General features: G+C 38.6%; 1 protein-coding gene across 1 annotated transcript in view; it reads right to left on the bottom strand.

The window, feature by feature from the left end:
* COL11A2 (collagen type XI alpha 2 chain) overlaps window positions 1-18164 on the bottom strand; it is a 116310-nt gene that overhangs the window by 19695 nt on the left and 78451 nt on the right. The window contains exons 20-43 of the mRNA XM_075836511.1: window positions 16626-16679; window positions 16500-16544; window positions 16020-16073; window positions 15892-15936; window positions 15695-15793; window positions 15555-15608; window positions 13996-14040; window positions 12880-12933; window positions 9919-9963; window positions 9725-9778; window positions 8090-8197; window positions 7949-8002; window positions 7805-7858; window positions 6554-6598; window positions 6285-6338; window positions 5553-5597; window positions 5201-5254; window positions 3392-3445; window positions 3221-3274; window positions 3003-3110; window positions 2765-2854; window positions 1196-1249; window positions 781-888; window positions 180-287 (exon numbers count right to left, since the gene is read on the bottom strand). Of these exons, the coding sequence (XP_075692626.1) occupies window positions 180-287; window positions 781-888; window positions 1196-1249; window positions 2765-2854; window positions 3003-3110; window positions 3221-3274; window positions 3392-3445; window positions 5201-5254; window positions 5553-5597; window positions 6285-6338; window positions 6554-6598; window positions 7805-7858; window positions 7949-8002; window positions 8090-8197; window positions 9725-9778; window positions 9919-9963; window positions 12880-12933; window positions 13996-14040; window positions 15555-15608; window positions 15695-15793; window positions 15892-15936; window positions 16020-16073; window positions 16500-16544; window positions 16626-16679 (1539 nt within the window). The remainder of the gene's footprint in view (window positions 1-179; window positions 288-780; window positions 889-1195; window positions 1250-2764; window positions 2855-3002; window positions 3111-3220; window positions 3275-3391; window positions 3446-5200; window positions 5255-5552; window positions 5598-6284; window positions 6339-6553; window positions 6599-7804; window positions 7859-7948; window positions 8003-8089; window positions 8198-9724; window positions 9779-9918; window positions 9964-12879; window positions 12934-13995; window positions 14041-15554; window positions 15609-15694; window positions 15794-15891; window positions 15937-16019; window positions 16074-16499; window positions 16545-16625; window positions 16680-18164) is intronic.

The raw sequence follows: 18164 nt of genomic DNA on the forward strand, positions 1-18164 counted from the left end.
CAATAGACTGAACATATTCATGCTGTGGCTTAATGAGCTGCAGGGTCTTATAATTATTAGTTACATAATCTAAAGGACTCTATTATGAGTAATTACAATGGGAGACTGGTTTTCTCTAGATTTTTTAACATCGATAAAGGCAACAAAACAAAAAACAGCACATTTAAAGTCAACTTTACCTTATCTCCATCTTCTCCAGAAACTCCAGGAGGTCCAGCTGCTCCAGGAAGACCCACAGGCCCCTGTACTCCATCTCTTCCGGCAGGGCCAATGGGTCCTTTTTCCCCCTAGAATAACATAGAGAATATATTACATTAAAAATAATAAAGATATCAAAGTGTAAACAGCAGAAACACTGAATACAATAGACATAAAAGTCAGTAATTCCTCTAGTGAAGAAGTAATGTAAAATATATCGCGGGACAATATGTCTGCCACTGTTCCGTCTTTATGAACTAAATGTCATTATTTAGCTCTATTTTTTTTGTTGTATCCCTTTATACAGTGGAATAAAATCCATAGTTTCTGTCAAATCTGAAGTGGCAATATTTCACTTGCTCACAGAAGTATCTATGGGAACCTTATGTCCAGATACAACAATTTCTAAAGCTTTGTCCTTAACCAGTGGCCTAGGAGCCACATGCTACGTGCTAAACAGAAAATCTTTATGACTTGACTTGTAAAATACACGACTCAACATAGAAATAATAGAGAAACAATCTATGTACTAAATGTGTAAACAGGTATATGGACGTCATGCCCACCCAGGTTTATACATACGGGAACACCCTTTTCTCCAGCAGAGCCTGCAGGTCCTTGAGGGCCTGGTCTTCCAGGAGGCCCAATTGGTCCACCTTGGCCTGGTCCACCCCTTTCTCCAGGAGATCCCTAGGGATGATATCAGCACTCGTTAACTTATATGAACAGGAAAACAACTAAGTGACAAAAACAGAATCAAAGCAATGACCTGAAGAGTGCCAACGACATAAATGTATTCTTGCGTAATAATATTATCGTATTAAGTATCAGTCGTTATATCTGTTGGAAACTAAGATAGTTATGGAATATGTAAACCATATTAAAATAATCAGAAGCAAATCATTCTCTACCACGTAAAAAATAACATAGAGAAAACTGTCACCGGAAGGTAAGCGTAACGGAGACTAGAGTACATATATATAAGATGAGAACTTACTGCCGGACCAGCGGGACCAGCTGGACCTTCATTGCCCTTCAGACCCGGACCTCCCTAAGAGGTAAAGAAAAATAAAGATTTAGTGATTTTACATAACAAATGAATACAACTAAGTATAAAAAATAAAAATTCAATGTACAATGTCTTCTTTTGGGGATTCTCAGTAGTGACAGGTAGTTTACTAATCCGCCACCATCAGTCTATAATGTCACAAATTTGCGGCAACATCCACTTGTAACACTCTTACCATTACCATTTACAAAAGTGTGTATGTTTTCAATCTAAATCTTGAACCGTATAATTGTTACCTATCTACAACTTTAAATTAGGCTGTAAATGTTTTAGTAAACATGTCAGCAAAGTATACAATCGTATAACTTTTAGTTACCCCCAAGGGATAATGTGTTGTGTCATATGTGTACGGTAATTCTATATGAAGTGCATCAAAGATTTCAGCCACAAACCTTAAAGACTTTTGAATAATCTTGTATTATTTTAGTTTTTTTGGTACATTATACGTTCTCTGTACTACGTTTTTAATAAATTTACAGTATTAAAAATGGCACTTTTTGTATCTTTGCTAGATAAGTTTGTCTCTAACAAACACGTGCAGCAATCCTTCTATTGTCTCCTATAACAGTCTTAAAAAGCTGTAAAAGAGGATTTTATCAATTTTGACTTCTTTGTCCAGACGTGTAAGGCTCTAGAGAAGAAACAGGACGGCCAAAGTGTAGCTTCTGCAGAGCCTGCCCAATGTTAAAGTTTTATTTCCATCTTAGTAATTTAAGGCCTATCCACGGGATAAATGTCTGATGCTGTAGATCCTTGTCCCAGCTCTGGGACCTACACATATGTTGAGAATGAGGGCCTTCCGACCACCAATTCACCTGGTAAGGCGAACAACATATACAGATGGAGAATAAATGGAGAGGCGGCTATGGCTCTCTCTACTCTGTTCTTTGGCAGTTATGGAAACAGACAAACAAACGTGCTCAGCTATTTCCGTAACTCCCTGAAAAGGCAATAGAGAGTCGCGCACATGCATGGTGGCAATCACTGCGCGCGACAAGGGTTGGTGAAAATGTGACATATGTGGGACGCATGAGCTGGGACTCACATATATCAGAAATAATGGCATATTTCGTGGATATGCCATAAATGTCTTAGATGTAAATAACTGGTTTATGTATTCAAAATGGCAGCCAAATCTACAATGCTTTGTACAATAGATCACAATGGTCCTTTTTCCTGCATATATCTGCGAGCCATTTGTGGCTAATGTGTCTAATACCCATAAATAATGTGTAACATGTATATGGATTCCTTTGGTTGATGCCTCTACTTGGATGAAACCCCTGATGCTTATAGACCAACAAAGCCAAGCCAACATAAAATACATCAAAGATTATTGAGTATGCCGCATGGGATCGGGAGGAAGGAGGATGATAACGTGCGAAATCTAGTCCTGATCTACTTCTACTGTGACTACCGATGCGGCTACTACTACTACCACTATTATTAATACTGATGCCGTCACCTCCCTGGTTAGTGCACGTATCAGTTACTCACTGGTGTACCAGGCAGGCCTCTCTCTCCTGGAAATCCTCTCAAACCAGCTGGGCCATCCTTTCCAGGGACCCCGACAGTTCCAGGATCTCCCTGCGAAAGAAAGAATATTTGGGAAATATCAGGATGATGAGATAAAGAAAACTAAGAGTATATGGTCAGCTTTTCTATATGAGGTGTGTGAGAACAAATTGAGAATATCTGGGCATGGAGCTGAAAATAGAAGTAATAATTTGCTCACCTTAGTACCTTCTTTACCAGCTGAGCCGGACAAGCCCTGCTCTCCTGGAGGTCCTGGCGGGCCAGGGTGTCCTCTCTCTCCCATTGGACCAGATTCACCTTGAGTGCCCTACATACAAATAGACATTTAGATGGAAGGTATTGTTGATAAGTGATGCAAGATGATGCCCGATCAATGAATAGAAATTGCAAGAGAATTGGTAAGAATATGTATTATACCTGTGATCCCACAACACCAGGAGGTCCTGTAGTTCCCATTTTACCTTGGAAACCCTACAAAAAAAAACAAAGGACAACCTATTATATGATATGGTAGCTTTGTGATAGCCCCAAAATAGAAATGTCAGAGGTCACATACAACACACCACCCAAAAAAAAACCAATACTCACCACTTCTCCTCTCTGTCCAGGATGTCCTGGGATTCCATCCTTTCCTGGGGGGCCCTATAGAAGAACACGAAGTATAAGAAATAACTGTACTGTCCGCTCTTTATAGACACTATGCCTTGCAGCGATCATTGTTGCAGACGTGTCGCTAAGTAATAATGACATTACGGAAACAGTGGTTATTAATAATGCTGTAGGTTTACTATTAGTAGTTTCATGTGGTACAATTAACCGTAATCACTGATCGGTAATTTTCTAATTAAGGTTCTATTCACACTGGTGTCAAGTTTTCTGCTTTACAAGATACATGACAGATATGATGGATCAGTTTTGATCCATTGTGCAGTGAATCCTGACAGATCCCATTGACATAACAGATCCGTAAATTTTCCCTTTTTTTTTTTCTGCTGGGCAGAATAGTATGGCAAACAGAAAACCTGATGGAATGTAACCTAACTTCAGTGAAAAAAGAACTTTATTCTGTTTGAGTACAGTTTTTTATGTCGTTATATTTGATTATGTATTTGAAAAAATTATATGTAAATAATTAAAGATCTCCAAATCGAAAATTGTAATAAAAGCCATCGTAGCATATGTGAATCTACTAAAAACACGTCACCTGAATAGAGCAGACCTAAATACCAAACAATACCAAGCGCAGCCCATGGACAAGAGGGGCACCGTTTCTGGCAAAAAAATTGCCCCTTTTTCTCTTATACTACCTGTTAAACATTAAAAATCACTTTTTATAAAAATGTAAATAAATAAAATTATCTCCTTTGTCTCCTGGTTAGAGTTGCTGCACAGTAGTCTGGTTGTGTAGTCTGGACCGCCCCCTCACAGTGGATTGGAGGCAGGTAGGAGTAGGTCCAGACAACACAGCTAGACTACTGTGCAGCAACAACATCTGGCTTTACACACACACACACAGATTTCTAACCAGTTTCTAACAGCATCGAAAACGTTCTATTGATCTGATTGAAATCTGGCTCATTTGTCATAAAATTTATCTGACAATAACAATTCTGACTTAAATTTTTACTGTAAATATGATCAGAATATTTTTGAACTACAACTCCATTATAGAGAATTTGAAGGATGGGTTCAATTCCAATATAATGTAATTCTACCCTAACAAAATATTTCTGTGTGTAAATATCCAACCTTGACCAACTGTTCTGGTAATGATCTAATTCTAATTGGTCTGAGATCGGTGTTTGGAAACCCATTGAAAAGCAGCCCATACTTTCTAGGTAAAACTTGTCCATTCGATTGACAACTAAGCATCGACATTTGGTCGTGTGACTGCAATTGTGCAATCACTCCATACACATAGACGACAGTGTGCAGAAGAACATAGTTGAGGTTGGCCAAGAGGTGATAAAAAGGAGATAATGGTTAGGTCTGGACATTTTCCCATAATTAAAGAACTTGTTGAATGAATAGAGGGATGGCCAAGTATTTGTGCGTCTTTCTTAATTGATTTTTATGGAAGTGACGGAAACAGCCGAGCGAGCCAATGTCTAAGGTCGGAATAAGCTTTTAATAACTGAAAAAAACTAACACGTCAGAGACAAATTTTAACAGAGATGTGTCTGTTGTCTGTCTTAGCTATGTTTTTATTGTACGAAAGGGAAAGGCAGATAATCACTTGTTTAGGTTGAAACTGGTTGTTTCAGGCAAGTTTTATCCAAAGTGTATGGCTACATTTAGTACATGATTACATTGACAATGTAGTATATACTTATATATTATGGTTAGATCATCAAACATGGTGCAGAGCTGTTGGCAATAACTTCAAAATGTACTCACAGGAGGTCCTTTAGGCCCAGGGAACCCATTAGAGCCTTGTGGTCCAGGAAGACCCTGTAACATAAGAAGGCTGCTTAGAGGAAACCCAGATCAAAAGAAAGTACTAAAATATTACAATGTTAATTAATATCACAGATAAGAGAAAAATTATAATATGAGCCATTGGGGAAAATAGGATGGTGTAGAGAAGGAAAGTGAGGATCAATTGGTAGTCAATATAAAAATGCGAAGAAACATAAACTGTAGAATGATGACTGTAGAGTTACATAATGAATGTCCACTAAAAGAGATGTTTAGAAAGTATTAAAAAATGGATAATGATAAGATACTTTGTTTTGAGATCTGGACTTACTCTCTCTCCTAGTGGGCCAGATGGACCATCTCCTCCGGATGTACCCTAGAGGAGGGAACACAATAAGTGAGTATGGATGGAATACATATACTGTCTTGTGGCTGAACATGTCACAGGCAAATAACAGCTATATACACATATATAATGTCACTGAACTGAGAGCTGGGGAATTAGTGAAAAACAACTATTAGTGTTGAATAAACCATAAAAGATGATCAACAAGTGGTAACACTGGTTTCGGGAGAGCTGTAATTTCTGCCGTTAATGATTCTAGATTTGTGGGATTTTAACCACTTCCTTGGCGGCTGCCCACATTTTCAGTATTACCAAAGTAAAGTTCAGGACAACCTAGGTCATCCACATGAATTAGTTCAGATAAGCCCTAACTCAACCCAACCCAACTCATCATTGTAAACTGTGGTTTATACGGGTCCTAAAAATCAGGCCTGTCTATAGCCTCAGGACTACAGGCAGATACCAACAATTTCCTTTAGATTTTATGTTTTATCAATTGACCTCGCTCCTTTACTGTGTTCATTTCTCATTATCTTCTGATATATGACTGTACAGTAAGCTCATTATTTCATGTAATATAATAAATAATACACAGGCACGGTATCTGCTCTACTGGCCAAATTATCATAATCATAAATCTACACTATTTCTACTGTAAAGGATGAAGCATCATAGTGATAGAGACAAGAAACTAGACAAATCATTTTATTTCTCAACCTTTGGTCCTGATTTCCCTGTGGCACCTCGAGGGCCTCTTTGACCTCTTGGACCCTAGAAAAAAAACAAAACAGATTAGTTATAAATATACAAAATATACAATGCATTGTATTCATAGTTTACGGAGGACCTATCAAGCCCGCAGTTTATACTAATATTTTATTGTAAGGATCACTTAGTGACTACCTCTTTAACAAGTATTTGTTTGGAAAGTAAAAAATAAACTTGAGAAAGATGAGACCAAAAGAAACATTCATTCGATCACTTACTGAGGGTCCTCGCTCTCCTCTTTGGCCTGATTTTCCCGAAAGACCCTAAAAAAATAAAAAGAAGAATGTTTTCTTACACAATGTTAACAAAACATTAAAAGACATCAATATTAACGATACTGAAATAGAACATATGAAGACTTTTCTGTACTAACATGGAAATATAGCTACATACTATATTTCTTATTAATCTAAATAAGTTACAAATTCTGCGCTGATTAATTTCATAATATATCTTTATAGGGGTTGGAGCTCTGTTTTTTAGTACACAGCTCAAAATCTCCTGCATGGACATAAAAACATAAAATTCTGGCTTCCTGCAGTCACCACTAGGGGGAGCTTACTGCATACTGTTATCTATTGATGCTAATGACAAGACAGTATGCAATAAGCTCCCATGCTCCCTCTAGTGGCAGCTGCAGGTAGCCAGTATGTTGTCGCTTAAATCTATGTCAATAATTTGGAGCTCGGTATCAGAAAACCGAGCTCCAACCACTATAACGATATATTAAGAATTTAATCAGATTCGAATTTCAGAGTTATAAAAAAAACGGCATGGTGTTCAAATGGGAAGATTCATTTGAAACTAATAAAAAGCCACAAAAAAATTTCCGTAGAGGCCCATTTACACTGGCCAATTGTTGTTACGATTCACTTTTTCTTTCCTATCTTAATGATAATTGGCCAGTGTAAATGAAGGAGAAGATTAATGATAAATGATAAAACTATAATTTATCAGTGATATTCATTGGTGATACTGGTGTAAAAATTCATAGCAACATTTACATTTAGAATATCATAGGTACATTTTAATTTACAATAGGCATTGCTAGTTCGTGAGAGACGTCGCTGCGCAACAATAATTTAGTTGCACTATGAACATATCATTTCAGGGAATTTTCTTTTTTTTCCATCTGTGACAGGTAGGATGTACAGCTATATAAATATACATATATTTTTTCATCTTGTGTCTGTCTAAAATATGTATGAAAAAATATGTTTTTCATTCATTTTCCTGTGTAGAATATCCATTTGTCTACTTTGTGATAATACAGGTATATATATTAGCAAATGATGATCAGGACAATAAACATGTAAGCAGTAGTGCAAGGAGAATATCTAAAATGAAAACTCATTTTATACATGAAAGAGATACAATGAAAACCCTGATTCTGATGAAAAGTTTTGAAGCCAGCCCTCCAGAATAAGTGTAGTGGGTTGAATTATATTAATAGATAACTTATCCCATACCCGTGCTCCCTTCTCTCCGTTGGCCCCTGCGAATCCTGGGAAGCCTAGAGATCCCTGTAACGATAGAAGGTAAAATAGATCATGAGTCAGTGCAGTACTTAGGGTTCTGCATACCCGTTATGTTCCGCTGTAACCCTCCTTCACCTTCGTCCCCTGTCGTCCAGGATATCCTGGTAGGCCTGGAACACCTAATTTGCCCTGGAAAAAATAAAGAATATACGTTTAATGGCAGTCTTATTATTAAAAATTGTTTGTGAACACGCACCAGACACAACCACATCTCACCTTCTCACCAATCAATCCAAGGGGCCCAGGATCACCATTAGGGCCAGATCTTCCCTTTGGACCCTCAGACCCATCCTCTCCTCTTGACCCTGGGACTCCAAATTCACCCTAAATAGACATATTGAGAAAACACGTATAAATAATGTGCATAAAAGTAGAGCTTGAATCCTGAACATAGCTTGTAAATCCTTTATTGACTGCAATACATCACATACATTATAAAGCCTAAATCCCCAAAAACTAAAAATAAGGCAAATATTGAAGAGTTGGTAAGATTAGGTTTAAAAAAATTCAGCAGATGTTCTCTTGGTCTCGGGCAAAATATCAATCCTGCTGTTCTTGGTTATTGTTCTCTCAGCCCATCAATTACTGATTCCTTGTAAACATGAAGGAACATTTAAAAAAGGGAGTGGCCTTGACAACCCGGCAATTATCCCCTTAACGATATGTATGTGACAGCCTGGAGCGGGCTCATGGCCTGAGCGCGCTCCATACTCAGTGGGTGACGGCTGTGCTATACAGCCGACACCTCACTGCAATGGGCAGAATTAACGATCACTTTGATTCCGCCCGTTTAACACCTTAAATGCCGCGGCCAATCGCGACTGCTGCATTTAAATTGTTAGAATCAGGGGGTGCCCCCTCAAACACACCAGTGCGCTCCACCGCCACTATGGCATCGGCTGGTGATGATGGTTGTCATGGCAGCCTGGGGGCCTTATAAAAGCCCCCAGGTCTGCCATCTTTGTACTCCTTTCAAAGGAGGCTGTCAGTATCACGATATATTGCAATACATTAGTATTGCAGTATATCATGCAAGCGATCACTGGTTCAAGCCCCCTTGGGGGAAAGTAAAAAACAGTTAAATAAAGCTTTATTATAATGTTCCAAAAAAAAAATATTAAAAGTGCAAAAAAAAAAACAACTTTTCCCATTTTTTCACTAACGCAATGTTAAAAAAATGTACAGTTAACATAACTGGTATTGCCGCGTCCGTAAAAGTGCGAACTATCACAATATAGCATTGTTTAACCTGCTGGGTGAATGCCATAAAAAAAAAAAATAATAAAAAAAATATATATATATATAAAACAACAGAAAGCAGCAGCACTCACTAGATGTAAATGTATAGGTGCCAAGCAAGTCGTCCCGATCCAAGGACAAAGCAATATACAAAAGTAGAGAACTTGCAGCACCCCAAATGTGAAAAAAATAGTGGTTTTATTCAGCCAACAAACAGCAACGTTTCTGTCCAACAATAGGACCTTTATCAAGCATGCATGATAAACATCCTATTGTTGGACAGAAACGTCACTGTTTGTTGGCTGAATAAAACCAGTATTTTTTCACATTTGGAGTGCTGCAAGATCTCTACTTTTGTGTGTATATATATAAAGTATGCAAATTCCTGGTTTTTGGTCTCCTTAGCTCTAAAAAAAATGTAATAAAAAGTGATCAAAAAGCCGCATGTACCCTAAAATGGTATCGGTGAAAACTACAGAGACTGGTCTTTAAGGGGTTAATGTAAAAAGGATCATTGTCACAAACACTAAGTTAATGGAGTACAAATTCAATAATAGGATTTTTTTACATTCATTTATTTTAGGGAAATATATACATATATTGGAGTCTTACCTTGTCGCCCTTTAGACCCATATCACCTTTGAATCCAGAGAAACCATCTTCACCCTGTGAAAAAAAGAAATGTGATCAAGAAGGCATAAGAAAGAACAGAGCTAGAATTGGGTTATTGCTGTACAATGGCATTTAGGGAGTCGTATACTGGTGCATGAGCAGATATTAGATAACTACAGATTAGTATTCTTTACCTTTTCACCTTTATGTCCTTTAAGACCCCTGATTCCATCAACTCCCTGTGAGGATAAAGACAGAGGATAAGCAAAAATTCATCCACATAGAGAAGATCCACCATTCTAAAACAAGCAGTGATTCCAAGGATTTTAATACACTTGAAATGTATGTACAGTAGGCCGTTCAAATTGAAACGGTCTCACGTTACAATATTTTTAGCTTTCAATGGCCTTTCCCGGTTCATTGTAACTTGAAACCATCCTCAGTTGACAATGCCAAAGACAGAGATGATCTGCGGTGCGAGTAAACGGCTGAAAGATTTAGCCAATCATAATGTGAATCAGCGCATCAAGTAAAGTCAATCAGCAGGTGCGGTAATACTAGAGTGCAGGTGCTGATTGGCTGTCTAGTAGCATTTCTCTGGAATACAATACAGTTCTACATGCACTGCACTGCCCTCTACCTGTACTACATGTCCTATACTGCGCTCTACCTGTACTACATGTACTGTACTGCTCTCTACCTGTACTACGTGTCCTGTACTGCTCTCAACCTGTACTGTATATACTGTACTGCTCTCTACCTGTACTACATGTCCTGTACTGCTCTCTACCTGTACTACATATACTGTACTGCTCTCTACCTGTACTACATTTACTGTACTGCTCTCTACCTGTACTACATGTCCTATACTGCGCTCTACCTGTACTACATATACTGTACTGCTCTCTACCTGTACTACGTGTCCTGTACTGCTCTCTACCTGTACTGTATATACTGTACTGCTCTCTACCTGTACTATATGTACTGTACTGCTCTCTACCTGTACTACATATTCTGTACTGCTCTCTACCTGTACTACGTGTACTGTACTGCTCTCTACCTGTACTACGTGTCCTGTACTGCTCTCTACCTGTACTACATATTCTGTACTGCTCTCTACCTGTACTACGTGTACTGTACTGCTCTCTACCTGTACTACATGTCCTGTACTGCTCTCTACCTGTACTACATATACTGTACTGCTCTCTACCTGTACTACATTTACTGTACTGCTCTCTACCTGTACTACATGTCCTATACTGCGCTCTACCTGTACTACATATACTGTACTGCTCTCTACCTGTACTACGTGTCCTGTACTGCTCTCTACCTGTACTGTATATACTGTACTGCTCTCTACCTGTACTATATGTACTGTACTGCTCTCTACCTGTACTACATATTCTGTACTGCTCTCTACCTGTACTACGTGTACTGTACTGCTCTCTACCTGTACTACATGTCCTGTACTGCTCTCTACCTGTACTACATGTCCTGTACTGCACTCTACCTGTACTACAAGTACTGTAGTGCTCTACTCCTGTACTACATATACTGTACTGCTCTCTACCTGTACTACATGTCCTGTAGTGCTCTACTCCTGTACTACACGTACTGTACTGCTCTCTACCTGTACTACATGTACTGTACTGCTCTACCCCTCTACTACATGTACTGTTCTGCTATGTAGATTTAGTGGAGTGTAGCTTTTAATAAGCTTATGATAATAATTGGGAAAACACAAATATTGTGAAAAGACTGACATACACATCACAGTTATTTGGGTGATTGCTTGAGTTATGGTTTCTTTATATCAGCGGTGTTTTTCACTTGGTGGTTATGGAGATCACACAACGGTGCCTTGTTTGTCTCCTGCACAAATCTAGCTCCTGTCTTAGATTAGCTTGCCCTAGCTTGGTAATGAGCTGGGCACTCATTCTAAGGGCGGATTTACATGAGCGTGTGCATTTTGCGCACGCAAAAAATGCGGCATTTTGCGTGCGCAAAAGGCACTTAACAGCCCTGTGTGTCATCACCATATGATGCGCGGCTGCGTGATTTTCGCACAGCCGCTATCATTATGACACTCTGTTTTTATGTTTGTAAACAGAAAAGCACGTGGTCCTTTTCTTTTTTCAATCATATTTTTTACTGCTGTGGCGCAAATCACGCGCGTCCCACGGAAGAGCTGCCGTGTGGTGCGTGTGATTTTCACGCACCCATTGACTTCAATGGGTGCGTGATGCACGAACAACGCACAAATATAGGACATGTCGTGCTTTTCACGCAGCGGACATACGCTGCGTGAAAATCACGGACTGTCTGAACGTTCGTGTAAATCCGCCCTAAGAAGAACAACCGAATTACCACTGGAACCTGACCCTAGCTTTCTAAATTTTTCTCACTCGCTAGCGCATTCAGCTCCTACGCGTTTCGCCAGGTGCATCTGGCTCATCAGGGAGACTTGTATAGTAGCGGCATAACAGGGCAATCTTAGTATTGGCAGTGGCAGTTTTCTATCATTGGTCCAATTTGACTTGAATTACAGTCCCAAGTTACAATATTTTCAAGATAAAATGGGTGACCCAGAATAAATTATGAATTCAACTTGATGGAGCAGTTTATTCAGTATTGAATGCTTAAAGGGGTAGTTGATCCAAGATTCTAATTTGGTTTTCATATTTAGGGCTCATTCAGACGAGCGTGTATCTTGTCCATGTATTTCAATGGGGCTGTTCACACGACCGTTGTTCCAACTGAGCATGTGAAGGGTCTGTAAAAAAAAATAGGATATGTCCTAATTTCTTGCGTTTCCAAGCATCCCTCCATAGACTATGGGGGATGCGTGGTAACGGGTCTCGCACGTGTGCACCTCGGACGTTAAAAACTGCAGTTTTTCACGTCCAAGGTTGGCCACGTTCGTGTGAATGTAGCCTTAGAGTCAGGATTGATTTTTCTCCCTTACATGAGGCTAAATTAGCAACTGTCTCATTGGGTCTAGATTTTTTCCTTCCACTATATACTGTATATAGAACAGGAAAATAATAAGTAATTAGTAAGTATTAAGACCAGGAGGAACTGAGACAATAAATGGAGAAATAGTTGTTAATGCAAATAAAAGAATAAAGGCTATCAAGAACTAATATTTCCAGTACCTTCACACCACGGGGTCCAGGATAACCAATTGTACCTTGTGAACCAGATGGACCCTAAAGAGATAAAAAGAAGGAGCTATTACAAGGTTAAGAACAAATATCTGTAATAACTTCCATGACACAAACTAGGCAAAAAACAATCCCATAATGTTAATATACCCATAAACATAAAAATTATTGTTAATGCTACGGCCAAAAAAAGCTGATCACTAACAATTAATGCTATATTTTTGCGTGGGAGGTAAGATTTCCATCTTTACAAATTAAGTTCTACAATCACAGCAATGGACAGCAATTCCCATAAACTATATCTGTAAAACTTTAATTGAATCTGGAAGTGAAAAATAATTCTTAAGCCAGTTTTTGGACCACCATAGTATGGCCACATTTTAGCACCTGGACTCCCCTAAAATGCATCCCTATTTTGCAGATATGTTGTAGTGTGTGCCCTTTTAGAGACTATCATCCTATACATAAAAAAACATCAAATCTTTGTAAAGAATGGAGACAAATTGTGCCATGTATAACCATCTTATAGGGGTGGTGTCAATAAAACAACCACTTTCCACATGCTCTATTAGGGCATAAGGACATCATAGTGGGGCCGCAGAGAGCGGCTAATAGCGAGAGGCTCTCCTTCTGGCAGACCATGGACCGGCCACATGGATGGCCATTTATAACGTAGATGCTCATTCATTTAAATGGCTGGCATATAATACTCCAGCTCACCTGCAGAATTACTCATTGGGTACATCCCAGATTGGACCATTTATTGCTTAGTTACATTTTCACTGCAAGAAGTCCATAAAATGAAAATATTTATAGACATAACATATAACCATGTGGCTGTATCTCATCAGGTGTATAAAGTGATTGGAATACACTAAGAACAGGTTACTAATAGTCGAAGTGAGTTTATGAATATGGGAATTCATTTTGATTGAGAACCATGAGTCGAATACATGACCAGGGAGAGGTCATCAAGAGTCTGAACAAGCCTTGAGTTCCACGATCAACCCGCGAATTGGTTTACATGTTTTATGGCTGACAGACTGGATTGATCAAGAGATCCCTACAGAATATAACAGTAAGATGAGGCATCAAAGTCTAACCTACCTGGTTGCCTTTGAAGCCTCCAGGACCTTCTTTACCAGGATGACCCTAGAGTAAAAAAAATAAAAAATGTCACATCTTTCATCACAAAATCTCTGACATCTGCGCATTGATTTTATAGAGGGTGCTAATACTAAGCCAATGAATTCACTAAAACATAATGAAAACACTGAGAAAGACATCTTGTATGTTCCCACCGAATTGACGAGATACTTTGTAATGACTTTTGGTTGAAATTGCAAAGAGGCTGCTCCAAAAACATGTGAGACCCCAAAACATTGCCTTTTACTATATAATAACACAGACATAATGATCCTTACTCAAGACCAGGTCTAAGATGTTGAGTATGCTGTCAAATTCTGAATGTGGTGTCCTGTGACTATCCGGATACTGTGCAGCCAACAGAGACCATGTCTAGTGGTGATTTTAGCCATTTCAGTATCATCAATTGCTTTGTGTTATTCTCAGACCATAAATGCTAAAATAGTAGAACAAAATGGCTGTGATCTGAATAACCTGCATTAAAGCGTCTGTCACCAGATTATAAGTGGCCTATATTGTATATGATGTGATCGGTGCTATAATGTAGATTACAGCAGTGTTTTTTATTTAGAAAAACGATAGTTTTTGACGGAGTTATGACCTATTTTAGCTTTATGCTAATGAGTTTCTCAATGGACAACTGGGCGTGTTTTACTTTTTGACCAAGTGGGCGTTGTACAGAGGAGTGTATGACGCTGACCAATCAGTGACCAATCAGCGACCAATCAGCGTCATACACTTCTCTCCATTCATTTATACAGCACATAGCAATATAGCTATATCGCTATGTGCAGCCTCATACACAAACACTAACATTACTGCAGTGTCCTGACAATGAATATACATTACCTCCAGCCAGGACGTGATGTGTATTCAGAATCCTGACCACGTCTGTAGCGTCTCTGTGAGTCTCGCGAGATTACGCTGTAAACTGTCATTTACTGCGAGATCTCGCTGTGCTGTGCTGTAGTCTCACAGAGACTCTACAGAAGTTGTCAGGACTCTGAATACACATCACGTCCTGGCTGGAGGTAATGTATATTCATTGTCAGGACACTGCAGTAATGCTAGTATTTGTGTATGTGGCTGCACATAGCGATATAGCTATATCGCTATCTGCAGTGTAAATGAATGGAGAGAAGTGTATGATGCTGATTGGTCACTGATTGGTCACTGATTGGTCAGCGTCATACACTTCTCTCCACAACGCCCACTTGGTCAAAAAGTAAAACACGCCCAGTTGTCCATTGAGAAATTCATCAGCATAAAGCTAATATAGGTCATAACTCCGTAAAAAATTATAGTTTTTCTAAATAAAAAACACTGCTGTAATCTAAATTACAGCGCCGATCACGTCATGTACAAGATAGGGAATTCATAATCTGGTGACAGAGCCTCTTTAAGGTAGAAGGCTCTGTGCTTATGTGTGGTTGATGGCAGATGGCACAAGGGTGCACAAAGCTATGAGCTGATATAGAAAGTGGATAATTTAATAAGTTACGCTGCTAGCATATGCTTACAGGAGGTCCATCAGATCCAGGGATGCCAGGAAGGCCAGGTTTTCCATGTGGTCCCTGTAAGTAAATATATAAACGTTAGAAGCCATTTTAAAACCAACCTTATAGGTTCTCTATAATATTCCAAACAAAGTCATACTTACAGTCTCTCCTGGAGGTCCCTGAGATCCTTGCGGCCCTGAAAGCCCCTGTGTTCCAGGAGTTCCTTGCTGTCCTGGAGGGCCAGGCTCACCTTGCGGGCCCTAAAAAAAGATAAAGCAGTATGTACATGTTGTACTGTATATGTTTTGCCACCTTCTCCATCCTCTATAATGAATGTTAAGTGGATAAATTAACTCACCAGGTTTCCTTTTGGTCCCACATGTCCATCCATACCTCTTACACCCTGCAGTGACAACAAAGGTGTTACATTGAAAAACAATAATCAAATTGGTATACAGAGTATACAAACATTTAGAAGATACTCACAGGTGGGCCAGGAATACCAGTTGGGCCTTTTGGTCCAAGCAAACCTCTGATACCCTAAGAAAACATAAAGATGACAACTAATTATATTATGACCAACAAGTGGCTCCCGATCTGGCGGACTCGAGCCATCCTTCTATTACAAGGCCGATTATTTATCTGAATGGCCGCTACGAAATGCTGGCTGGCCGCGGATTCCCCTTGCAAAATCAGCTGTTAGCTGCGGGCGCCAAGAGCTGAACCCAGGGCAATCAGATAATTGCCTTAGGGAACACATTCTGAAATGGGGGTTGTCTCGTCAGACGAGACAGCTCCTTCAATGCTGCAGAGAGGCAAATTTTTCTTGACTAATGGGAAAACTAAAGTTGTTAATTCTACTAAATAATAGAAGAGCAATGCTACAGTCATTCTTGGTAGATTAAATATCTACTTCTAAATATAGTGTATAATTGATTAGAAAAAAGGCATAATAAATGTTCTTACTGGTTCACCAGGAAGTCCACGCTGTCCAACATCTCCATCGCTTCCCTAAGAGATATATGAATGACAATATCAGCCATTGCTCAAAGTGAATGGTAACATGGTGACAATACCAAAATATGTACTCACCCTCTCACCGTCCTCTCCGGGTGGTCCCAAAGGACCATGAGTTCCACCATCTCCCTACAGAAACAAGATATCTCTTGTAAATCGACATGTGCACCTTTGAGTATTAGTAATTTTGGACCTTTTATAATAGTATTGTATTTTTATTGTACTGGGCAGAATTACTTTTAATTATTTAGAATACACACGAATCTGGAAACTTCTGGAAGGAAAATGTGTTACTTCTTTTATACCCTTTTATTATTATTATTATTATTATTATTATTATTATTATTATTGTTGTAAACTTCCAGTGGTCCATAAAACTGGAATCAGCTTGGATGCTGATTTATTTTTATTTTTTTACGTAATCAATAAAGAAACGTTTTGGCAATTTTTGAAACTAAAAATCTATAGAAAAAGAAAAGCAGTAAATTTATAGGTAGCTGTAAACATAGCTGATGAAATGTCAGGATGGAAGATATATGATGTAAAATGTTACATTCTCAAAGTGAAATTTTTTATAAACATTTTGTGGAAAATCCATAATTTACGAAATGAAATAATTTCTCTAGAAGACTATTTCAAACAAATGTTTAATTTCTCCTTTTTAAGGCAGAGTTGTTGAGCTTGTCATGAAAAGCTCTATTCTTATGCAAGATAATGCAAGACAAAAAAACAATACAAAAATGATTGTAAGAAAATGAATATCTTGAAAAATAATAAGTCTATGTTAAATCTGATCACTATGGTGTTGGGAATCCGTTCAAATGTATATAAACTTGTGAACTGTATTTTTATATTAGTCATATATGACCCCTAGAAATGAAGAAGATCTGTGGACTGATCCATCATCATCAGTTATTTTCACAAAGACATACTGCAAAAATGCCAGTTTGGACATATCCTCTACCTAGGGCACTTTTGATATACATGTTTTTTACTATTATACATAAATTTCTCTTGATCCAATACGTGTTTCTTTGGCAAATTTTTGTCATATTTCTTTGCTTTTATGAATTGACATGTGCTCTTTTTATTGTGTTTCTTACACTCTTTTCTCTCTATTGTCTTCAATGGAGAAAAATTGTGTGTATGCATTAATATATAAATGTATTTTATTGCTAAGCAAAAAGTATACAAAAACTGCAGAACAGTTCAATTAAAGTATCCTGCCAGTTGTACTCTCCTGCCCGACCTGTCAACAGTCGTGGAGAGAGACAACTGGGCTGGGTCGTACAGTTGCAGTGATAACTATACGATGACTGAAAATCTTTGTGCATGGGTTCAGTTCTAATCTATAGGACTCGTGCATGATATTCTCCGGGTGTCATACTTTTGTCACGGCAGCTGTACCGTCCAGCATGCAGGAGAGACCCTCCAGTTTGGGTGGGAGAGTACAACCGGAGGAACACTTCTACTAAATGCATTTCCTGCATGTGGTTTATACTCATTATGGCCCTGCACACTATATAGTTTGCCATAGACTCCCATTCACATTAGTGTATATGTTGGGAGATATTGCCACATATTCTCCAAATATTCCCCTGTGTGAATTGAGCC

This window comes from Rhinoderma darwinii, chromosome 8 (genome assembly GCF_050947455.1).
Source record: "Rhinoderma darwinii isolate aRhiDar2 chromosome 8, aRhiDar2.hap1, whole genome shotgun sequence".
In the NCBI taxonomy this organism is placed as follows: domain Eukaryota; kingdom Metazoa; phylum Chordata; class Amphibia; order Anura; family Rhinodermatidae; genus Rhinoderma; species Rhinoderma darwinii.